This window comes from Cannabis sativa, chromosome 1, assembly GCF_029168945.1.
Source record: "Cannabis sativa cultivar Pink pepper isolate KNU-18-1 chromosome 1, ASM2916894v1, whole genome shotgun sequence".
NCBI lineage: Eukaryota > Viridiplantae > Streptophyta > Magnoliopsida > Rosales > Cannabaceae > Cannabis > Cannabis sativa.
Window position 1 is genome coordinate 48,042,758 of NC_083601.1, and position 24,286 is coordinate 48,067,043.

At 32.2% G+C, this 24,286-nt stretch overlaps 4 protein-coding genes across 5 annotated transcripts; 1 reads left to right on the plus strand and 3 right to left on the minus strand.

Annotated features, from left to right (window-relative positions):
• Window positions 1–20: 20 nt before the first annotated feature.
• On the minus strand, window positions 21–4,683 carry LOC115708020 (putative disease resistance protein At3g14460). Its single transcript, XM_061118658.1, has 3 exons — window positions 762–4,683; window positions 584–679; window positions 21–458 (listed from the first exon to the last, which is right to left on the minus strand). Exon 1 carries the CDS (start codon window positions 4,212–4,214, stop codon window positions 855–857), a length of 3,360 nt encoding a protein of 1,119 aa, XP_060974641.1. The 5' UTR covers window positions 4,215–4,683; the 3' UTR covers window positions 21–458; window positions 584–679; window positions 762–854.
• A 225-nt stretch (window positions 4,684–4,908) lies between these two features.
• LOC115708021 (small ribosomal subunit protein eS19x) lies at window positions 4,909–7,439 on the minus strand. 2 transcript variants are annotated; one of them, XM_061118672.1, is made up of 3 exons: window positions 7,281–7,439; window positions 5,456–5,667; window positions 4,909–5,363 (listed from the first exon to the last, which is right to left on the minus strand). In XM_061118672.1, exons 2-3 carry the CDS (start codon window positions 5,628–5,630, stop codon window positions 5,104–5,106), a joined length of 435 nt encoding a protein of 144 aa, XP_060974655.1. In that variant the 5' UTR covers window positions 5,631–5,667; window positions 7,281–7,439; the 3' UTR covers window positions 4,909–5,103. The 2 variants fall into 2 exon arrangements, with proteins under 2 accessions (XP_060974655.1, XP_060974660.1); XM_061118677.1 differs by having other exon boundaries at window positions 5,456–5,664; window positions 7,281–7,414.
• Window positions 7,440–8,190: 751 nt separating this feature from the next.
• Window positions 8,191–13,606, plus strand: LOC133034883 (putative disease resistance protein At3g14460). Its single transcript, XM_061110359.1, has 5 exons — window positions 8,191–8,325; window positions 8,608–9,155; window positions 10,062–13,347; window positions 13,436–13,523; window positions 13,596–13,606. Exons 2-5 carry the CDS (start codon window positions 8,656–8,658, stop codon window positions 13,604–13,606), a joined length of 3,885 nt encoding a protein of 1,294 aa, XP_060966342.1. The 5' UTR covers window positions 8,191–8,325; window positions 8,608–8,655.
• Window positions 13,607–15,242: 1,636 nt separating this feature from the next.
• Window positions 15,243–22,290, minus strand: LOC115708023 (uncharacterized). The gene is made up of 4 exons (XM_061110367.1): window positions 21,826–22,290; window positions 20,953–21,363; window positions 16,296–16,775; window positions 15,243–15,738 (listed from the first exon to the last, which is right to left on the minus strand). The coding sequence occupies exons 1-4, from the start codon at window positions 22,259–22,261 to the stop codon at window positions 15,332–15,334; spliced, it is 1,734 nt and encodes a 577-aa protein (XP_060966350.1). The 5' UTR covers window positions 22,262–22,290; the 3' UTR covers window positions 15,243–15,331.
• Between the last annotated feature and the right edge of the window lie 1,996 nt (window positions 22,291–24,286).

The following is a 24,286-nucleotide window of genomic DNA, read 5'->3' on the forward strand; positions in this document are numbered from 1 at the left end:
ATTAAACATCAAGATCATAGTTGTGTTAAGCATGGTTTTTAAGAAATAAATGAAAATATGTTTACAGAGTAGAAGAAAGAGATTTAAATCTAACTTCAATCCAAACCACTATTGGTTTTGAAGTTTACAAACTAAATATATAATATAGGTGTGCTTTAGTTGTATCAGATGAGAAAATGATATTCTCTGTTACCAAAATCTTGTATCATTTTTAATAAAAAAGACACAACATTATAGCAACCTGAACCTGCACTGCATGCAAATACACCAAATTTTTTCTATGGTAGTCTTAGGCTTAGCAGCCTCACGAGCCACGTCGCAAATGCAAACTTCCTCCAATTAATTCCAAGCCTTGGTACACATCGAAGACTACCAGACTATTTGGATCAAAGTTGAGGATTCTATTGTATTCCTCCACCTCTCAATGCTATCTCCATTCAAGTTTCAAATTCTTTTAACTGCCAAGATTAACCAAAGTCTTAAATGGCAATCCACATATACAATCATAAAGATGCATTTAACACCATGACATTGATTAGACCATAATGCACAACAACAACAACAAAAACAAAAGATAACCAACCTGTCATCACTGGTATTTGCAGCATCTAAGGTCTCATTTTGTTCAGATGGGGACAACATTTGGGTCCAACTTTTCCTCTGCCATCAGCAAAAATACCTAAATAGAATAGCACACAACAATCATCAAAGGAGAAAGATCATGACAAAGACAACAAAGAACATGTAAGAGAGAAACTCACAGTAGGCAACAGATTGAGATGGTCCTACGGAATGGATTATAAGGTTCAGTTTGGAACCAGGGCAATCCACTTCAGTCTTAGAAATCATTTCTCTTACAAATTGAAATACGCATATAGATACATACATAAGAGAATAAGCAGGATGTGCAACACTACAGCTTTGGGCCCAATCAATCTTAAGAATGGCTTAATTAAGGGCTGTTGACTGCTAACATCTTGAGGCCTAGTGATGCAACGAATCATCATCCAACCTTTATGATTATCGCTATTATATTCCCACTCATACTTTTCTTCCAGCAACGGACAATAATTCATGAAGAAAGTTTCGAAAGAAGGTGGAAGTAAACCTTCGAAAGCGGGTGGCAACCCTTTTACTGGAAGTGACTGCAACTTGGGGCACTCAGAGATGTATAGTTCTTTCAAGGATTCGATTTCTTGAAACCCCTTGTGGTCTAAGCTTTTAAGACAAGCAACCTTAACAATTTCAAGGGAGGTAATGCTAGGCGGAAGCATCCCTTGTTCTAGTAAGGACTCCATATCCTCACATTGGTAATCTTCAATTCGAAAGAATGTCAGATTAGGAAGTGTTTGTAACTTCCAATTCTTTCGAGATGCAATCAGCTTGTTGCAGTTGCTAATGGTGAGCATACGCAAACTGAAAGGCAACCCACATTTAGGAAGCGACTCTAACTCTGGACAACCATAGATGGCCAGTTCTTGTAACGAAGGGAGGAGACTAGGCAGTTTTTCAGGCAAAAATTTCAATTTCTCACAAGAAACGAGCCAAAGTTGAGTAAGAATTGGGCAATGAAGGTTGCTATCTGGAAATAATGTGAAATTAGGACAATATCGAATGTAGAGAAAAGATAGAGAATTTAGAGTATTTGTTAGCGAGAAAGACTCTAGATTTTCACAATCATAAACCTCAACATGCCTAATATTTGAAAAGGAATGTAAAGGAAGCAATTTGAATGAGCAAACCCCAAGATAGAGGTCTTCTAAATCATCATAACTTTGAAGACTACTAAGTGATTTGAATCTTGCAATCTTCTCACACCGGTCTATACGTATTCTTGTGACTAAAGGCATCATTGGGAGAGGAGAAGCAAGCTCTGGACAATCACAAATTTCAAGATTTGTTAAGGATGGTAGGAGACCAGGCAAGTCTCCAGTCAATCTTTGACAACTCTCTATGTATAGTTCTTTGAGTTTTGGAAATGCTTCCACATTTGCTTTTGGCGTCGACCATTCTTTCCAATTTTCCATAAATCTGAATGTCAAGGATTCCAACAATGGAAATGATTGGGAAGAACTAGTCCCATAAAACTCAACCCCCACCATCTCTACTGCATCACATCTTTCGATCGAAAGAGCTAATAGAGCCGGTAACTGACCAAGTGGTGGCAAGGTACAAATTTTAACACAACTCATGTAGAGATATCTCAAATTAATGAGATGATGATGAAACTTTTTAGGAAACTTGGTGAGTAGCTTACAGCCAAATAATTGAAGTGACTGCAAATTGTACAACAAACACACCGATTCAGGTAGTTCTTTGATTGAAGTGTAAGAGAAATCTAAATGACGAAGATGTCTTAATTCACCTATTGACTTAACACCCAATTCATTAACATTCATGTAACCAGCCAAAGATAAAAATCTCAAACGCTTTAACTTTCTGATATCTTTCGACACATCTTCCTGTAATCTTTCTGTAGCAAATAAATTTCTAGTAACAGGCATAATTGTACGCAAACAAGTTGCATCAGAAACTAATTTGTATATCTCATGTAAATTTTGGCAGTTCACCATATCAAATCCAACATGTCGCAGTTGTTTCACTATTCCAATATCATACATCTTGTCTTTCTCTAAGTAAAGAATTTTTTTCTTAGATACAAAATTAGCCAAATCAACCATAAGATCATGCATAACGAAACAGTTGACAGTTTCAAATACACCAGTTCCATATCTTTTGGACCTACCTCCAATAGGTTGAAAAAATGATCGAGACACCAATTCATCAAAATACTCATTTCCTACTTCTTTCACAGTCCTATTTCTCCTATTTCCACTCGAATGCTCCAATAAACTATCTACCATCCATAACAAAACCAACTCTTCCCTATAAAATTGGTGGTCTTTAGGAAACATAGAACAGTAAATAAAGCATCTCTTCAAGTGTGATGGCAAATAATGATAACTTAATCTTAAAGCCGGAAGAATATTTTTCTCTCCAACTTGTAAATCCAAAATATCACTCTTTGCTATTCTTTTCCATTCCTTAACATGTGTAAAGCGCAAGAGACTTGCTATTGCCTTCACTGCCAACGGTAAGCCTTTGCATTTTTTAACAACTTCTTTGCCAATTCTTCCCAAGTGTGAATCTGTTGTAGTAAAATTTTCATTCCCAGATACAATCTTGACAAACAATTGAAAACAAGCTTCTTCTTTTAACACATCAAGATGTTGAAATCTAACAGTTCCCACAATTGATGCAACCTTTTCACTTCTTGTAGTAACGATTATCTTGCTACCTTGTGCCCCAACTCTAAAAAGCATCCTCAATGTATTCCAAAAATCATGCTCCTCATTCCATATGTCATCCAAAACTATCAAGAACTTCTTTTTGTCTAACACTTGTTGTATCTTCTCTTCAAGCACACTCAAACCCTCAACATTACAAGAACTTTTAGTCACTGCTTCAAGAACAGTTTTCATTACTTTACAAACATCAAACTCATCTGAGACACAAACCCACGCCTTGAGTTGAAAATACTTTTCAACTTCATCATCATTATATACAGCTTGAGCAAGAGTAGTTTTGCCAATCCCACCCAATCCCACAATTGGAATCACACATATTTTTTCTTTCCCCACCTCATTTTCCACCAACACCTCTTTCAAAATCTTCTTTTCTTCATCTCTTCCAAAAAACTCAGCATCATCTATGGAAGACATTGAAGGTGTTCTCTGTGATTGGATCTTCTCAACATTTGTTCTTAGATCAAGGATGTATCTTTCTTCTTTAAAAGTATTCAATCTTTCCAAAATCTTTTCCATATCTGTTTTTCTTTTCCTATCAATGGAATTGAAAATGGAGGATAGCTTACTTACCTTGAATTTATCATCAAATTCTGACTCAGTTTCAACCTTGAGTTTGAGGGCATCATACTCAATTTCGTCAAAGAGATCCTCTGCATCTTCCACAACATCTTGAAGCTTGTCAAGCCACTTCTCAACTCTAGAGTTTCTGAACTGTTTCTGCTCTGCATCACTGAGCACCTCAGCAAGAGAGAGGAAAGTAGTCTCTAGTTTGTCAAGAAGCTTATCGAAACCAGAGTCAGTCTTTCCCCTTAAAAAGCTCCCCACCAAATCAGAAGAAGCAATCTTTTTCACCAAAAGATCAACAGAAGCAGAGACAACAGGTGCAACCAACAATTCCAAAGCCATGGTTCTCAGTTACAACAAATGGTAAAGAAAGAGCATAAAAAAGAAAAGTTCTTTGGAAATAAAAAAGACAAAGCTTAGGAAAAAAGATGATAAGATGAAATCATCTTTAGAGATTATATCTAATAAGTTTCCTTTATCAAAAAGAATACCGTGAAGGATTGTTTTTCTGGTAGAGATGTGGAGAATCTAAATTAAATAATACCAACGACAATAAACATTAACATACGACATTATCTTCAAAATGCCTTAGTTGGAGACATTACTATACGACAACCCAGTATAGGCTATAGCCTTGCATTATTAAATGAGAAAAGTAATTTTCTATTTTCAAAGAAAGACCCCTCATCCAACATATAAAAATACAACAAATACAAAACCATTTTAAAGAAGAAGACACGCAATGAATAACTAGATGTTATTGAAATCATATAAGAAGTCTGGATAGAGTACATTTATGAAAAAATGTTTATAGATGGAAAATAATACCCTTTTTGTATTTTTATGTTGATATAATTTTATAATACTTAAATTTTTCTTTTTTTGAATGGAATACTAAAATGTTATATAAATAGAAACTGTTACAATTTTTAATGTCCTATACAGTATATAGGAACCAAATAAAAAGCACAAGAGACTTAAAGCAACGGATCAAACATTCAAAAGTAAAAAAGCACATTCAACAATAAATTCAGTTAATCGAGAAATAACTTGTGTTGTAGATTACTCAAAAAAAATAAACAAAGATACCAACTAGCAACTCATGTTTCATCTCATACAATATTCAGGAAAATTGAACCAAAATTATCCAAAACAATGTCTCTCAAAAACTAAAATAAAGCTAAAGAAAACTCAGAAAATTCTAGTATTCCGAAGGTTTGAAAAATCATGTTCATGGAGATACAACCACGATCCTCCCAGCAACCTGGTCAAGATCCCGTCGACCATTGGAAGTGATCTTCCTTCCTCCCTTAGGGTCAACATCAACAATGTTCATGTTTTGGAGCTGATGTAGAATGTGGCGCAGAATGGCACCACTGCTCCGGCAGAAGTGAGGAGGACGGCTACCGTTCCTCTTGCTACCGCCGTAGATCCTGCGGAAAGCTCCAACTCCAAGACCCCCTCTAAGATATATCTTCCGAGCTACTGAGGCTGCACAAAGAATGAATAGAAACACACGCAAATATCAGATGTAAAGAGCTGCAAAATATTACATAGCAAGCACACAATAATCAACCACATACCAGCTCTCACGTAGTACCAGTCAGGGTCATAAGGAGCCAACTCCTTGAACTTGGCTGTTTTTACAAGGTCGGTGTACTCGGGGAGCTCCACCTTGCCCGATCTTTTCAGATGGGCAGCGTAGGCCTTGACAAACTCATGTGGCGAAACATCTTTCACTGTCCTTGCTGTTGCCATTTTTGTCAAGTGTCAGAGCAAGGGATCCTCTTCTCTACTAAATATTGAAAAAGATAACAGAATATTAGATGATACCAACAAATATCAAGAAATAAAGTTTAAATAACATTAAAAAAGAAAAGGTCACTGAGACTACTGTTACCATCTCATAGTTTGTTTCGACTTCATAGGTGTTACTAGAAGGGTACAAATTCTATTCATTCACTTTAATGGTAAAACTACAAGCAAGGCCTAACTAGACACAAAATAATGAAAACTGTAAATCCTAACAAAGGTAGTGCCGACTAATTCAAAAAGAGAAGTTATTATTAATCAAAACTAATCAATTTTAAGCATAACAAAATCTGAAACAGAATTTGTTATGTGTGTTTGAAACTGAATTGCAAGATGCCCAGTAAGCTTTTGAACAATGTCTTCAATGCAGCAATGGAGGGTGCTGCATAAGATGGTATATGGTTGATAGAAACTTGTGTTTGTTTGAAGGTTAATGTATGTCACCTCAATGTATTGATCAACTTGTCAAAGAGAACACTAAGACAATGGTTTTATTTGTTAAGGTTTCTAAATTGTCCAAGATGGAAAAACAGATTGTAGAATGTGTTGAGAATTTGTAAGAATCATTGGGTGAATTCCCTTAAAAAAAAATCTGAAACAGAGAACAATATTATAATGGACAAATATAAACCTCAACTAATATGAATAACAAAGCTTAGGCAATACCAAAGCAAGACAAATCAGATTGTCTTATCTAGCCCTTATTAGATAGAGATCACAACTCTCTGCATTCTATATCTACTACCTATAGAATAGTCAACAAATCCATAATAAAATTTCTTGTGGCTTAACAGAATATTTATAGAAGCTCCTAAAAACAACGCTGCAGAGATGCAAATGAATAAAACATAATTTTTCACAGCTTCTCTAAACAGGTTATTAGTTGGTAGATATTCAATGAAGTATTGTCCATTTTGGTTTAAAATTATCTTTCCAATTAACAACACAACATCGTCACCAAGAGAACTTAAAATAATTTCAATTCAAAATTCCTAGAAACACCATTAATTAGAAATAGAGTTATTCCAAACTTAAACAAACTTACAAACAAAACAAAAAACCATTCCCCGCACTATTAGCCATGTAGAAACAAATACCATACAAATGTGATAAAGAAACAAAATTTTGTAATACCCTTGTACTAAAATCACAAAATTATCGAAGTTTCTTTGGTCGTGGGCCTTAGGTTTGAAATGGAAAAATACTGAGAAGAAAATCAAGGAAATATCCAGATTAGAACAAAATCTCGTATAATTATCATCTTAGAACAAAATCAAGGAACCACGTAATCATTCTATTAACGTTTAAGAGAATGCAATGAAGCCTACACATACAATATTTCTAAATCTTAGAACTAAACATTATAAAGTAATTATGAAAAACCTAACAATAAAAAAGAATTGGATAATAGGTAAATCATATCCGTGTAAAAGAAAAAACCTAGAATGCCAATTTAGAACTCTATTCAAAACAAAAGAATCACTTGATAAAACTCAAACACAACAAAGTTTCCGTATTGTATGCAAAAATACATGTTTCAAGTAGAGAAGTCAATGGGAATATCACAAAATCTATTGAGTTGAAAATATGAATTACCTTGGCGATGGAGAGTGGAGACGATAGAGAGAGATGCTTATGCCGACAAGAGAGACCGAGAGTGAGAGAGGTTCTGGTGTGAGAAGTAGGTTTTTAGTCTGCTGCCACTCATGAAACCCTAATTCAATTGGGCCGAATACATATTGGGCTTCTGATATTAGGTAGATGATATTTTTGAAAAACAAATTGGGCCCATGAGCTGGACTGGTTATATTTACAAACTCATTTGCATAGTTACACATTTTGTCATCATTGTTAAATTTGTATTGATAAATACAAATTAAATAATAAAATAAATCTTGTATTTTTCAAAATAGTACAAATATTTTTTCATATTAAGAATTGTCGGTTATATTAAACAAATAATCAATTGAACTTAGGGTTCTGTTTTTACTATTTTAAAAAATACAATCTATTTTATCATTTAATAAAATAAGAATACTAACACAGATAATAAGAATATAATCTATAAAATTAAAAAAAAAATAAAATTAAAATAGAAAATAAAAATTTGATATAGAATGTAATTTCATCTTATTTATATACAGTAGTACCACTTGTGTCTTGACCGAGTAGAATTGAACGTGCTGTCATGTTGTTAGTCCCACTCACTATTATTTAATTAGTATAGTAACTAGTGCAAGCCACAACAACACAATTTTTAATTATTTTTAATAATTGATTTCAATCTAATTAGTTTGACATAATTTACTTTTTTTTTTAGGAAAAGATACTTGTAATTAAGTTTGACATAATTTAATTTAGGATTGGCTGTCTTGTGAGTTATGATTAAATAAGTAGAATAACATTGCATATTGCATTTTTTTTTAGTATAGGGTACGTACCACTTGTTAATATGGGCGTTATATTCGGATCTGAGACAAACCATCGATGAATTGGGTTGGATGTGGAAGTCAACGTATTTGGTATTAAGTACTAACAAAGCTTTATTTCTCTCTCTCTAGATCTCTACTTTGTTTCCCTTCTCTTCTTCAGCTTCTACTTGTTGTAGTTATCATCTTCATCACACTCAGACTAATCAGAGGTACGTTGTTATACTTACTTTATATATAGGATATTTGTATAAGGTTTAGATTGGGAGAGGATATGTGTGTAAGGAACATAAAAAAGTCAGATATTTAGACTCTGTTTTTCCCTTTGTATATTAGTGTTCTATTACGATTCATTTCTCATTTTTATTTAACAATTTAAAGGGTATCACTTTAAATCTGATTATTTAATACACAAATGTTTTCATTACAAAAAATATATCATCTCATAAATATTCAATTCATATCAAAATAATGTTTTTGTATTGCTTTTGTAGGCTTCAAATTATTCTCTTCTTCTCTAGTTTTCCACAAAAGTGACCAAAATGATCATTAATAATCTTGATGATCTTGGGGCCTCTAGCTCTATATCTCTTGATGAGAAGAAATATGATGTTTTCATTAGTTTTAGAGGTGAAGACACTCGTTGTAACTTCACTAGTCATCTCTATAATGCACTAGAGGAGAATGAGATAGAAACCTACATTGATTACAGACTTGAAAGAGGAGAGGAAATCTCCAAGGCTCTCACAGACGCCATCGACCAATCGAAGAACTGTGTAGTTGTCTTCTCTCAAAACTATGCAAGTTCTAGGTGGTGCTTGGATGAGTTAGTGCATATTTGTAAATGCATGGAAAAGGGGATTCTCGATGTTTTGCCTGTTTTTTACCATGTTGATCCATCTGATGTGCGAAATCAGAAGAGAAGTTATGAAACTGCATTCTCAAAAAATGAAGAACGATTTCCCCAAGACAAGATAAAGAAATGGAGGGTTGCTCTAGCTACAGCAGCTAACCACTCTGGATGGGATGCATCCAAGTTCAGGTTCTCTACTCTCACTTTCTAACTTTATTGTGGATTTTGTATTAGTGACTCAGAGCATCTTCAATAGGGGTTGACGTTCGGATTGACCGGTGAACTCGTTAATTTATTTATTTTTTTAAATAAAATCAAATTTTATGTGTTTTTTTCTATATATTAAATTAAGTATATAAATTATAAATTTATAATAACACCGTAAGATTAAAATAAAATAAAAAATACATTAATTTTAAATCTAAAATACAAAAGTTAAGTTACAAATTATATATAATATATTATTATTTTTAATATATTATTTATGTAATAAAAATAAAATGATTAGATTTTAGAATTGTTTTAAATTTTAATATACTATATATGTAATAAAAATAAAAAATAAAAAGTGATCGAGTTGGCGGGTGGGTTTGGATTCTACTTGAAACCCGGCGACCATAACAAACCAACCCGCAAACCTGCCTGATGGTGTACCGGGTCGAACCCGACCCACCCGAACAGAATGGAGTTTTTAAAATTTTCGAATTGAGTGAATCGGATCCGGATCAAATCCGGTTAAAATGTTCAGTCATAATCTTCACAAGTTAAAATTTAGCTAAAAGTTAAAATAGAGTCATTCTTACTTTAATTATATGCTCTCTACTTAGTATTTGATTATTATTATAAAAATATATTATAATTTAATATTAAATATAAAATAGTTTAATAAATTAATGAAAAAGTAATAATGTTTTATGATTAAAATAAACCTCCTTACATTTACATTTAGAGAGCTTTCTATTCTTTATCTATTATAGAGAATAAGTTATTTTTTAAAAGGTCTCTTGGTCCTAGCTAAAATATTGTCACTTATATTGTTTTACTAGTTTCGAATTCGAATTTGAGATTAATTAACTATACGTACATCTAATTTAGGGATGATGCCGACTTAGTTAAAGACATTGTCAAAACTATACGAGGGAAAATGGGCAAGAAGACCGACCCTGATTTCGATAGGCTTCTTGAAGAACTAGAGACTAAGTCCCTCCCTCTTGCTGAGGTGCTTGTTGATGCAGAGCATAAGCAGATGAGCAACCCAGGAGTTGAGAAATGGCTAGACAAGCTTCGAGATGCTGTGGAAGATGCGGAGTATCTCTTGGAGGAAGTTAAGTATGATGCGCTCAAACTCAAGGTGGAGAAAGAGCCAAAACTGAAATCAACTATTCAAGAAAGAAAGAAAGATATGAAGAAGATTCTAGAGAAGTTGGATACTTTCAAAAATGATAAGTTCATCCTTGATTTGCAAACAAATGCTGAAAAAATCCCATTGCAGAGGCCACCTTCAACATTCTCCATAAATGATTCTGAATTTTTCGGCAGAGATGATGAAAAGGAAATTTTGAAAGAGATGTTGCTGTCAAATGAAGTGGATGGTGAAAAAATATGTGTGATTCCAATTATGGGCATGGGTGGGATCGGTAAAACTACGCTTGCTCAAGCTCTCTATAACGATGATGAAGTTAACAATCATTTTGAACTCAAAGCATGGGTTTGTGTCTCAGATGAATTTGATGTTTGTAAGATAACCAAAACGATTCTTGTAGCAGTAACTAGAAAGGCTTGTGACATTGAGAACTTGAGTGTGCTGCAAGAGAAGATACAAAAAGAATTGGACGAAAACAAGTTCTTGATTGTTTTGGACGATCTTTGGAGTGAGGACTACGATTTTTGGGATACATTAAGGATGTTTTTCAACGTCGGGGCACAAGGTAGCAAGATAATCGTCACAACAAGAAGCGAAAAAGTTGCATCAATTGTGGGAACGACTGCATCTCACCATCTTAATGTATTAAGTGAAGAAGCTTGTTTTAAATTATTTTTCAAAATTGTAAGTGGCAATAAAGAATTTACTACAACTGATTCCAACTTGGGGAGAATCGTACAAGAGCTTGTTAGGAAATGCAGTGGTTTGCCATTGGCTGTGAAGGCAATTGCAAGCCTCTTACGCGTCACGAAAGTTAAGGAATGGAGAAGAATAGCAAAAAGTGATATTTTGGATTTACCAGTTGGAGAGAAAAATATTATTCCAGCTTTGAGATTGAGTTACCATTATTTGCCATTGCACTTAAAGCGATGCTTCGTTTATTGTTCTTTATTTCCTAAAGACTACGAATTTAAAAAGGAGGAGTTGGTCTTACTCTGGATGGTAGATGATTTGTTGAAGCATTCAAGTGGAAATAGGACTATGAAAGAAGTGGGATATGAGTATTTTGAAGATCTAGTGTCTCGATCATTTTTTCAACCTGCAATTGCAAGTCGTTCGTACTCAACAGATTGTTTCGTGATGCATGATATTATGGTTGATTTGGCCCTTTTTGTATCTAGAAAGAAATTTATTTACACAGAGAAAGATCCAATGTATGACATTGGATTGATGAAGAAAATACGACACATTGCATTTGAAGTGGACATCAACTGCAATGCTTTTCATGAGACTTGCCAATTAATTTTTGAAGCAAATTGTTTGCGTACATTTATGCCTGTTACTAAAAGGTATCACCATAGTTATTCGAATAAATTGCTGCAAGTACAAGATGTGATGAAAGATTTGATGAAATTGAGGCGTTTGAGATTTTTATCTTTAGCGTGTTATGAAAATGTCAGCGAGTTGCCTAATTCAGTAGGTGACTTAATACATCTTCGCCACTTGGATCTTTCTTGGACTTCAATCAAAGAATTGCCCGAATCTGTGAGTTTGTTGTACAATTTACAAACTTTAAAATTGATTAGGTGTCTGCAACTCTCCAAGTTCCCTACAAATTTACATCATTTGATTAATTTGAGATATCTTTACATGAGTCGTTGTAAGTTTAGTACATTGCCACCACTTGGGGAATTGCCTGCACTCTTAACTCTTTCGATTGAAGACTGTGCAACAGTAGAGGTGGTGGGTGTTGATTTTTACGGAACTAGTTCTTCCCGATCATTTCCATTGCTGGAGTCCTTGACATTCAAACACATGCGAAACTGGAAAGAATGGTCAGCACCAAAACCAAACATGGAAGTGTTTCCGAAGTTAACATCACTTACTATGTCCAGTTGTGATAGTCTAACGGGAGATCTGCCTCGCCTCCTACCATCTTTAACAGAGCTTCGTGTAGAATACTGTCGAAAGCTTGCTTCATTGCTCCCAGATATGCCAAATATCACTAGTCTACATGTTGAGGGGTGTGACATGATTCCAGGACTCAAATCATGTAGCGGTCTTCAAAGTTTTAATTATTTGGAGTCCTTACATCTAGAGCATTGCAAAAATTTAGAATTTCTACCCTCCTCTGTTTATGAATCTCTCCAAGAACTTCTTGTTGTACGTATCTCTTCTAGCTCCTTCAAATTGCTTTCTCTAGATTACTTTCCCAATATTAGGAATGCCTTTGTTCATGGTTGTGAAAATCTAGAGTCTTTCAAGCTATTACATAGCCTAAACTCTCTATCTTCTCTCTGCATCGAACACTGTCTTAATTTTACATTACTGCCTGATAGCAACCTTCATTGTCCAGCTCTTACTAAACTCTACTTTAATTGTTGCAACAAGTTAAAATTTTTGCCAGAAAAGTTGTCTAGTCTACTCCCTTCTTTACAAGTACTAGATATCGATGGTTGTCCAGAGTTAGAATCACTTCCTAAACTTGGGTTGCCTTTAAGTTTGTGTGAGCTCACCATTAGAAACTGCAAGACATTGATTGCATCAAGAAAGAAATGGAATTTGCGAGCACTTCCTAATTTGACAAGCTTTTCTATTGGAGGTTATTATACTGCAGATATGGAGCTCTCTATTCGGACAAGATTCCCTGTTCCAGATTATTATAATGAACGTATGGAGTCTTTTCCAGAGCCAGGGTTGCTACCAACTAGCCTTACCTGTCTCAAAATCTGGTTCGCTCATTGTCTTAAAACCATAAACAAGAAGGGGTTTCGAGAACTCAAATCCTTGAAAGAACTACACATCTATAGGTGCCCCGAGTTGTGGTCACTTCCAGTAGAAGGTTTGCCACCCTCTTTCGAAGGTTCACTGCCGCCTTCTTTTGAAACATTCTTTATGGATGGTTGCCCTTACTTGGAAGAAAAGTATGAGTGGGAAGGAAATGGTGATCTTAAGAAGATTCGTTGCATCAGTTGCTTGAAGTCTCACATGAAGCAACCAATACCGAATCGAGGTAGTGTTTTTTAAGCATGAGTATGCACTATTAATTTAGCTGGTTTAAAATGAAGTATATAATTTATTGTTTTGATTTGTATTGATTATTCAGGAGGTTGGAATGGATGTTGTCCTATGTGATATTCAAGTGTTCATGGAGTCTTATGAGGTTGAATTAATGAATGAAAAGGTGGAGCAAGGTATGATATCTAATGACTACAACATGTTCCTTTCTATTTTTCTTTTAGTTTGACTCTATTTGTTATTTGCAGGATCTTTATGAACTGTATATGTGACTTGAGCTAATCTAAGCCTAAGTCTAGGCAAAATCTTCTTAGTATGAGTTTTGATTGTAATTGGTGTTTATCGCCATTGTATTCAAGAGGGTGTTGTATTCTCGGATTGTATTGGTGCTGATCATTCATCAATTTTCATGAATCTCAAGCTAAGTTCAATTACCAATTTTTTGTTCTTCTATTGTTATAGTTTCTGTTGTTGAAATGTTTAGTTCTTCAGTATTGTTATTCATCATAACAGTTGTATTAGAGTGAAGAATTTTCACTATTGGATAATATTTTGCAATTGAAACTTTTGAATACCAACAGGTGAAAGGTCCTTGCATTTGGTTTTCCTAATTCTCTTGAGATTGCCTTGCTATTATCCTTAGTTTGAGTTAGTAAGTTGGGTTTGAAGTTTGAACATGCAATCGTATTATCCTTTTGAATTTTTTTTTCTTGAAACATTAGTACTATTGGTATTATATAGTACTCTTTCTCTAATGTTGAATTACTTATTCATCCGTTCTTCATTGCATTTTATTTTTGCTAAAAATGAAGCATAATGATTGCTGCTTTTTAGGTCCTCTGCTTTATTCAATAACAAGTCATAAGATGTCCTAGCAGAAAAGATTATGTGCAGTAACATTGAATTGCTGGTAATAGTAATCAAGGCTGGCCGTAGGCTAAAGCGGGCTAGGCTCGCATCTAGAGTTCACTCATCTTAGGAGTCCAAATAAAAAAATAAATCTTTTAATAAATATATGTTCCTTTTAATTATTTTTAAAAATATTATTTACTTATAAAAAAATATCTAAAAATTCCATTTTTCTTAAGGCCTAAATTAACTCACGGCCGACCTAGTACTTATGGTACAAGTGATCAACTTTTTTGCTCTCTTTACCACGACATTCAACATCACTCACGGTAAAATAAGTTATTTTTAGTAATATTAATTTTTTAGTCACAATATAAATTTTTTGTGACAGTGTAATTTTTAGTCATTAGAAAAAGTTAATCGTGATTAAAACATCTATAAGTATAATTATATCTTCATAATTAGCCACTATCAATCTTTTTCTTTCACTTTTGTCAACCTCAAAACCACGACCAATGAGACTGTTTAAGGCTAAGTATTACAAAATGCGGTATATTACTATAATTAACTAATGGCTTTAAAATAAATAATATTGAAAATTGTTAATCACTTATAATATTGGCATGCTCATGTTAGATTGGATGGAGATACAAGTAAGAGTAACTCTTTTTTCTTTTTCTATGGAAAGGGAGAAATTAATTTACATGGTACATTCGGACATAATTCAGTTTGTCCAATTAATAATATGTATATATATTTATGACTGATTGTCAAATTGTAAAACATATGTATTTTTTTAATAAAAACTAAAAGATCATATTGTTATTTTTCTATAAAATGTATAGATCAATACTTTATTAATCACCCAACAAAAATATAGAGAAGCATATTCTCTTTAACATTTATTTAAGTTAAATTGTCTAACAGCAAAACCTACATAGCAAATGATTAATATTGTTACACATAAATTTCACGTTTTATTTTATACACAATATATAATATGTAATATTTTGTAAAATATTAATGTGTATAATTTGTGTTTGAATTCTTGTAGAATTTATTATTTGTGTGTGTGCTCAACTAAACCATCATTAATGCATGCATATTATATATTTTAATACAAGTATCTAATTAATTAACAAGTGAGATTTTGACCAGGATCAACACCAAGTTGATTACAATAATCAGTATAATACTCCACACGAGCTTGAACCGTAGCAGAGTTACCACCATCACACTCAAGTGCACCATTAATGGCTCTAATGGTTGCACCAAACCCTTCTCCAATCACTGGTCGAACACTCCCCATCCAATACCACAACGCAGTCTTAAACGACACAACAGAGTCCGTAGCCACTGTTTCGGGGGAGTTTAGCCCATCGAATCCAATGCTTTCTCCAGCTGGTCCGTAGTTGAAGTTCCACGATAGTTGGATGGGGCCGCGCCCATAGTAGCCTTTGCTAGGGTTACATGGGTACTCCGTGTTGGTTTCGTCACAGTAGTCCCTTGATGGACCATTTATCTCTTCTATGTAACAAAAATCTGTTCATATATATACAAATTAATACCAACTCCATTAATTTATGTGACGAATTTTAATTAACTTAATATGTATTATGGAATTAAAATACCTAATAAATTTTTTAAACATATGAATATGATGATGATTTTAATTGATATTGTTTGAAATAATAATTCCAATTAATTAAGAACACCTAATCATGCATGATGAACATTTTTTAAAGAAAAATTAACGTACGAGAAATATAACATAAGAATAGTTGTTTTGACCTTTTTTTATAGCACAAATAACTAAATAATTATTATATGTACGTATATATATGAATCACGAATTAATACCACTTTAATTTAGATTAAATTATAGAATAGCAATAATAAATACATAAAAAATCAAACGAAAGTTAAAAAAAAACAAAACAAAAACAAAAAATTATATTAAAAAGAAAGAACAATTAATTAAAATCAAATTAGTAATAAAAAGAAAGAATATATTATAGTAAAAAAGAAAGAACAATTAATCATATGTATTTTAATAATATTATTGATGATATAATTAGGAAATGAATTAGTATACTTACGTCCAGTTTCGTGAGTAACGTGACCAAAAAAGGCAGCAATTTCACGCTTAGAATCATCAATAGACCCGACTTGACCAAACCCAGAAAACGAATTAAGAGCTTCAAGAAAAACGTTTCGAGAGTAGAAACTCTTCCCCGCGCACCCTGCATCGGCTTGATCCAATATCCCATTGAAGAATTCAGGAGTCACTATCTCAGCAACCGTAACATTATGAGTGCTCGGCGCCAGCGGCGCCGTCTTGCACGGTCCCTCTTGGCAGCCCGAGCCGCAGTAGTCCTCAGTGGTTCCACAGAAGCCGAATCGGCTGCAACACTCGTTGGCTGCGCACCCACAGTTTTGAGCCGCGGCTTGACCGAGAATCATGGCTACTACTACTACTACCAATACCATAAGGGTATTTTGGGAAACCATTTTTTTTGTTGAAGAAGAATAATAATAATGTTTGTTTTTGTGTGATGGGAAATGAACCTTGAGAATTACTGATATTTATAGTTATAGTGGATGATCCATAATAGTGATGGATTTATACATATAATTAATGTTGATATATAGTTTGGTGGATGATCCATAATAATGATGGATTTATACATATAATTAATGTTGATATATAGTTTGGTGGATATAGAAAAGTGAACGTATAACTATAAATAATAAATTAAAATTCTATTGTCAATATTAGTATTGCTATTATTAGTGACATACACTAATGCATTAAGTGTGGTTAGTTATTTTCTATATTATAGTAAAGTATGTGAAACTTGATATTAAATTGTACCAATAATAGTATATCTTCTCTTGTAGTGCTTAAAGTGAGTGTCTCCAGTGGCGCAATACCTATAATTGTCAAAAGTACACATATTATTTTTAATTTTATTTTATTTTTCTCATTTACATAAAATTTAGCACATTTTCTTATAAAAAAAATACTCCAACATTAACAATTCAAAAAGTTGTCCATTATGATCTCATATTACATTTTATTAATGATTTTTTTGGTAAAAAAATAACTTTTTCTCAACAAAAATAATAAAAAGAAAAATAAAATATCATGTGGACATGATCCATATTGAGCAATACCTTAAAATTGATCTTCAAAATTAGATTACATTACATATGTGATAAGACCACTTTATAAGAGCATACAAATAAATAATACAAATATAAAATATAGCTCATTTTGTAAAAATTTTACTAAATTGTGAATTTGTGATGCAAATATCTCACATAACAAAAAATAATTCAAATTTAGATCCTAATATAGCATGATATAAATTTTGTATTATAATAAATGTTGTGATTTTATATTTATCATTATGCTATTTTTAATATTTTATTATTAAAGTTTAGTTAGCATGCTCATTTAATAATAACTTTCATAATTATTATTATTTTATTATTAAATTTTATATTCACTTTTCTATTATTGTTATTATTATTTTATATTTTTAGCCAATTATTAAATGATATATTAAATTTTGTATCAAAATTTATAATTATACATTAGAGCAAATAAATAAATTGATACAAAAATGTCACAAAATTATTATTTGTATCAAATATAGATTAACTTTAGGTAATCCAGTAAGAGATGACATTTCTCTCTTTTGTGTGTGTGTTTTTTTTTTCTAGAAGACGTGTGCGTTTTATTGGTTGGGTCTAAGAGTTGACTTTTCCCTTTGTCATTAATATGTAAAGTTGGATTTTTTTTTTTTTTCCAAATGCAAGTTGCATGAGGATGAAAATGAATATTAATGGTGGTGGTATTTTGTAGTTCAATTATGTGAAAGAGATAAGTCAAAGTGGGCGCTGGCTAGCTATACTATATGTACATGATAATTAAGAAGACATTTTTCAATTGTTAAGATGTTAATTTGAGAAGTCTTTGGTATAATAGTGGTCATACATTCACACTATATATCCTCATTCTAATCCTCTAAATTGGTCCACAATTTTGACTTTTTTCATTTTTTATAAAAATTAATTTTACCTTCAACATTTCCATAAACTAATTATAAATGCTAAGAGACTTTAAAGTATTGAAGACTAAAAAAAATGATATATTATTATTATTAGTTTAATTTAATTTAATATTTGAATTCTACATATTTTAATTAAATAAATAATATAAAAAACTATTAATTATTTACAATGCACTGTATCAATATATTGTAGTAATAACTATTTACCACTTTTAAAATATATTATTTTAGTCATGTACGTGGTGGTAATAAAAATAATTTTATTTCTCTTACAATGAGATAGTGGTAATTGATAATTATCATTATCAGAGTAAATTATTATGTTACTTAACCTAATTAAACCGATCTCACAAAATGGTAACTAGTTATTTAGTTAGATAAAAAAAATGACTAAATGTGAAAAAGAAAATTAGCTTAATTACAACCAACAAGTAGAAGAACATGGAAGAAGGTAGGTAACTGGTTACTTAGTCAACTCTAAAAAACTAGATTTGAAAGAAGAAAAAAAATCTCAAAAACAAAATCAGATTTTGAAAACAAACCAAAAAGAGAAGTAAAGAGGATATTACAACCACAAAAACAGAGCTAAATAGACTTTTTAAAATTAATGTCTCATATATTGTGAATATCTATTATACATATATATACTAGATAGATGTTACGTGTCAAGTCACGTATTGTTAATTTTATTTTAGTTTTAATTTTTTTTAATATCATAATTTTAAAATTAATAATATCCAATTGTAGTGATAATATTAAAATTTGAAAGCATAATAGTGATTTAAATAAAAATAAAAATTACTATTATACTTAGTTTTTTTAAAAAATTATTATTCGTCCTAAATTAATCTTCGAAATTAATGAAAATGCTCATCTGGTTAAACTATCAAAACATTCAAATTTAATTTAAAATAATATTTAAAATTTAACTAATTCTAAATATCAAAATTTGAAAATAATTTTTAGTAAAAAAATAAGCAATAGACAAATTTATTATTAATTGCAATATTTTAGGTGGATTAATTATATTTAGGTTTAACTAACTATATGTATGCTGACCCTTTACGTGGCAACATCTAATAATTTGTTATTTTTTTACATAGCTAATAGAGTAAATTATAGTAATCTGTGTTTTGTTAAAATACAAACCTGATACTTTATGTTTTGAATAATGATTAATTGGTCTCCTTTATGTGTAAAAACTACTCATTTAGTACCCTTATTGTATTTAAGATTCTAATATACCCAAACAATCCTCATATTAATATTTAATCTGATATAGATTTTGGTGGGCTTCTTACTCGATTACTCAAATATTAATAGCAGTGGACTCCTCTGCCGTTATTAATGATAAATATATTGTAGTGAGAGAATAATAAAAATGGAGTTAACATATTTACACCAAAAATAATAATTTATGGTTGGTGGTGTTTTAACTTTGAAACAATGTCTCTTGACACCATTAATTTAAGACATGATTGCCGTTTTAGACGGGGACAAAAATAGTTGCAGTGTGTTAAGGGAATTTAACTATACTGTTTGGTTCAAACAGTTAGTTAGTTAGCTTTTCAGTTATAACTAATCTTGATTAGTTGTTATCGTTCATGTATATAATGTACAAGAGTTCATATTAATGAATACACATTTTATCTCTTTCATGTTTTTTTTTTCTTCTCTTTCTTTCTTTCTTTTCTCTGTTTTTAGTTCTTCATCCATCCTTCAATAATAATGTCAAGAAAATTCAACTCTCTTAACACAATGGAAACAAAATTTGAAATTAATATATGATTTTACAAAAAAAATAAAGTAATTCTTTTTTATTATTAAATAACTATTATATAATAATTTAATTAAATATTAAAATAAGGATAGTTAAGAAATATTAAAATCTTAAATGCACTCAGAGTACTAAATTAAGTAATTTTATTAGCAAAAAGAGAGGATACTAATTGATTATTAACAAAACATGGTTGACGAAATATGCATTATAAGTTAAAATTATTAGATTAGACATGCTTGTTTCTATTGTAATAATGAGCAGCTTAGATGAGAATTGATGTAATTATATTTTAATTAACTTACTTTGTAATACTAATTACTAACTGTACTATATATAAAACAAAAGAGAATTTAAATGCAATTATAATATTTGTAGGGATGCACACGAACGGAGAATTTGTAAGAAGTGTTCTATCATTTTCATCTCCGTTTAACATTTGGGGACAAAAAATGATCCTCATTCCCGTTTCGTTCCCCATTTAGACAGAAAAGTCCTGCCCTATTAGGGACGGATCCCTACAGGGTCATCTAAATAGAAAAAATATGCATTCCTAAATGTTTGGTTTGATAGTCAAAACTATATATTACTAAATTATATAAATTTTGACAAATTAATCCTCAAACTATACACGTTTTAGTAAGTTTATTTTCAAATTTTATTTTTTAGTAAATTAGTCCTAAACTATGGCAAATTTATAAGTCAATAATTTTTTTAAAATTCTCTAATTATTTTCCTATCATTAAAAAGGAGGATCGTAAATATGATTTAAATCAAACTCAGCTTATTACATGAATATATGGCTTATGTACTATAAAAAACCAACATACAATATTGATTATTTTTAATATTAATAATATTGAAACTTAATTAGATATATGTATTATGTGTAATTATTTTAGCAAGAGAGATTAGGATTTCCAACATCAACATTCAATTGCTGACAATAGTTTTGGTAGAACTGAATCCGACTTTGAACTTTTGTAGGCTCTTTACCACCACACTCGAGAGGTCCATTAATTTTCTGAATGGTTGCACCAAAGCCTTGGTCTAACACAGAGTGAACATTTTCCATCCAATACCACAAAGAGGCTTTAAACGAAGTGAGAGGGTCAGTGGCCACATTCTCAGGGGAATCTAGGCCGTTGAACTCGAGTGCTCGGCCAGCTGCTCCGTAGTTGTAATTCCATGTCAGTTGAAGAGGCCCGCGCCCGTAGTATCTCTTACTCGGGTTGCATGGATACTCTCCTACTCTCTCTTGGTCACAGTACACTTTTGCTTGGTTATCACTTTCTTCTATAAAGCAGAATGCTGCACAGTTATTAAATTAAAATATGTGAGAATTTAGAAATTACATGTGCTGATCTTAGCAATTTTCTTTACGAATTGAAAGCATTCAATCGAAATGTTTGAAAATAGAAACATATAGTATTCTTCTTTTTAATTACACTAATAATAATTGATCATTGTTATTAACTATAAGGTGCTCGATACAAATATAGCACGTTAAGTAGTTAGTAATTTTTTATATTATTTATTAAATAAAAATGTGTGAGACTTGATATATATTGAATTAAACCAATTAATAACAGTATATCATCTACGGTAGGCATTATAAAGAAGCTCTTAGTATTTTTGGTAAGGATAAATTTAAACATGGTGTTTAAGTATAGTTTATGAAATCTCCTTATCTTCAAAAGTGATGAGCAAAAAATATATAACAAACAAGTTAGAATGAGAAGTAATAGTAAGAGAAGACAAGATGACACTTACAGCCAGTCTCATGGGTAACATGAGCAAAGAAGGCTGCAATCTCGCGTTTAGAGTCATCGACAGAGCCACTTCTACCGAAAGGAGGGTAGGAATCAAGAGCTTGGAGAAAAACCTCACGAGAGTAAAAGTTTTGGCCAGGACAACCTTGATTGTTAGCTATTCCGTTGTTCATTATGTCATTGAAGAATTGTGGGGTCACTATGTCCCCCACCGAAACTCCATTTGTGGTACAAGCGCCTCCTCGGCAGTCTCCGCCGCAGTAGGCTGCATCTGTGCCACAAAAGCCACTTTTGCTACAACACTCGTTTGCAGCGCACGTGCTTGATCCGCAGGGTGTTTGAGCGTTGCAAGTTTTGGGGAGGCCTAATAAGGCTATAAGTCCCAACAACAAGAAGAAGGGTAGTTTTAGATTGTTTTGTGCTTTGAGAGAGGCCATCTTTGCTTTATTAGAGATTATTGAGGTAATGTTATTTTATAGGACTCTTTTTGGTTTGGTTTTGTACTCTTGACTGACTTGTCTATGAGTCAAGAGTCAAGAGTCAACACACGGTTTCATCTTGTTGAAATATCAATGCATTAACTAGCTATAAGTTGCGTGCCTTTTGGGTCACTTAAAATCTTTTTGGTTGAAAATGTTGTGCAAATAATTAACATGCATGAATATAATTTACGAGATGTTTATATGTAGTTTTATTAGTTGAGATATATTACATTCAATATATGTATACACTAATAACGAATTTGAATAGATTATTTGTATAAGTAGATGTTTTCGGAACTAATTAAGTAGATGTTTGCAAATTGATCATGAAATTTTATTTCTTAGAATCTTGTAGTTTCATCGGAGCACTAATTAATATAAAGAGTATAACACTATTATTTTGATAGGTAAATTATAGTGAAGTGCTAAAGGACACCTAGTGGTGTTTAGTACCCTATTATATGTGTTAATGTCGTTATTGGTCCAACTAAGTATCGAATCTCATATAATTTAATGTAATAACATTTAGGGAGTATTGCTAGCCAATCACAAGGTGACGCGTTTAGAAGGTGCTAGACACCACTAGTACTTAATAGCAATGCTTTAAATTATATGATATTTTATATTATATATAGGGTAAATATTATTTTGTACCCTGTGTTTTGTAAAAGTTACCTATTAGATTCTCTGTTTTGTCAAATGACAAAATAGATCCTGTATTTTCTAAAATTATACAAATAGGACCCTGAACAGACTTTTTATCAAAATAAAATTTAATAATAATCTGATCTAGAATGACAAAACTGTTTTTATCAAATAACCACTTGAGGCTAGCTCAAGTGGCCATAGGGGGTGCGTGTGTGTTGGAGGTCCTGGGTTCAAGTCACAGGTTATGCTGATGTAATATATAAACGCTTAAATAAAAAAAAAACTGTTTTTATCAAATAGGATCCATTTTGTCATTTAACAAAATAGAATGTCCAATTAGTATTTTTGCAAAATACAAGGTCCAAAATAGTATTTACCCTATTTATATTAAAAAATTTGTATTGGTTGTTTTTGATTTTATAACGTGTGGAGTAATGAGAATATATATAGGAATAGAGAATGAGAATACAAAGAAATAAAACTCAATTAAATTTAAAATATATAAAAAAAATTTATAACAAAAACTTGCAAGGCTAATATCCAAGTTTAGTCGACGATTAAGCACTAGATCGACGCACGCTCATAAAATCGCTCTGAATGTATGGTCATACGTGTCGTGCACATGACCCTCAACATACAGGCTACTCGATTGCCATGCATGCAAGGTCATTCGACCAACGTGCATGCAAGGCCACTCGGCCAGTATGCATGCAAGGCTACTCGACCAACGTGCCTGCAAGACCACTTAAGCACTGTGCATGCAAAATCACTTAGGCACTGTGCATGAAAGACCACTCGGCCACCGTGCAGGCAAGGCCACTTGGCCAAAATGCACCGTAAGCTTCTTGGTGATGCTCCGAGTTCTCAACGCCCTTTCCCATCTCCTCTGTGCTCTGAGTTCTCAACGCCCTCCCCCTTTGATACCGTCATTATGAGCTCGTCGTCAACAAAGATCGCCCCAGCGAGCTTTGGTCGTCGTCTCCGGAAACAGAAACCTCCACATGTCGAGTTCTAGCTCGTCCCAATTGTCTTAGAAGAAGAAGATGGAGATGGCGGCTAGGGTAGAGAGAGAACGAGAAGAAGAGAAAGAGGGAATTATGGTTTTTTTAAAAAATTTATTTTTTTAAAATTGGTTTTTTAATTTTAAAATTTTTAATTTTTAGTAAGGAAAGACTTTTTTATTTATTTTTTTTTAAATATTTATTTACATGGACCAATAAAATTGTGTCACGTGTACACTGTATCCACGTAGACATTTCACCATGGCAGTTAACAGCTAAAAATAGATGGAGATATTAAACTAACAGAATACGAGTTTAGAGAGTTTTACCA

Excerpts from the sequence above, each read along its gene's own strand:
- LOC115708021 (XM_061118672.1), bottom strand. The coding sequence starts at position 5,630 with ATGGCAACAGCAAGGACAGTGAAAGATGTTTCGCCACATGAGTTTGTC. Across the intron at positions 5,364-5,455 it reads CTGGTACTACGTGAGAGCTG|CCTCAGTAGCTCGGAAGATA; the intron begins GTATGTGGTTGA and ends TTCTTTGTGCAG.
- LOC115708023 (XM_061110367.1), bottom strand. The coding sequence starts at position 22,261 with ATGGCCTCTCTCAAAGCACAAAACAATCTAAAACTACCCTTCTTCTTG. Across the intron at positions 21,364-21,825 it reads TGTTACCCATGAGACTGGCT|CATTCTGCTTTATAGAAGAA; the intron begins GTAAGTGTCATC and ends ATAACTGTGCAG. Across the intron at positions 16,776-20,952 it reads AAATCCTAATCTCTCTTGCT|TAATTCTCAAGGTTCATTTC; the intron begins AAAATAATTACA and ends TATAAATATCAG.
- LOC115708020 (XM_061118658.1), bottom strand. The coding sequence starts at position 4,214 with ATGGCTTTGGAATTGTTGGTTGCACCTGTTGTCTCTGCTTCTGTTGAT.
- LOC133034883 (XM_061110359.1), top strand. The coding sequence starts at position 8,656 with ATGATCATTAATAATCTTGATGATCTTGGGGCCTCTAGCTCTATATCT. Across the intron at positions 9,156-10,061 it reads TGGGATGCATCCAAGTTCAG|GGATGATGCCGACTTAGTTA; the intron begins GTTCTCTACTCT and ends CATCTAATTTAG. Across the intron at positions 13,348-13,435 it reads CAATACCGAATCGAGGTAGT|GAGGTTGGAATGGATGTTGT; the intron begins GTTTTTTAAGCA and ends TTGATTATTCAG.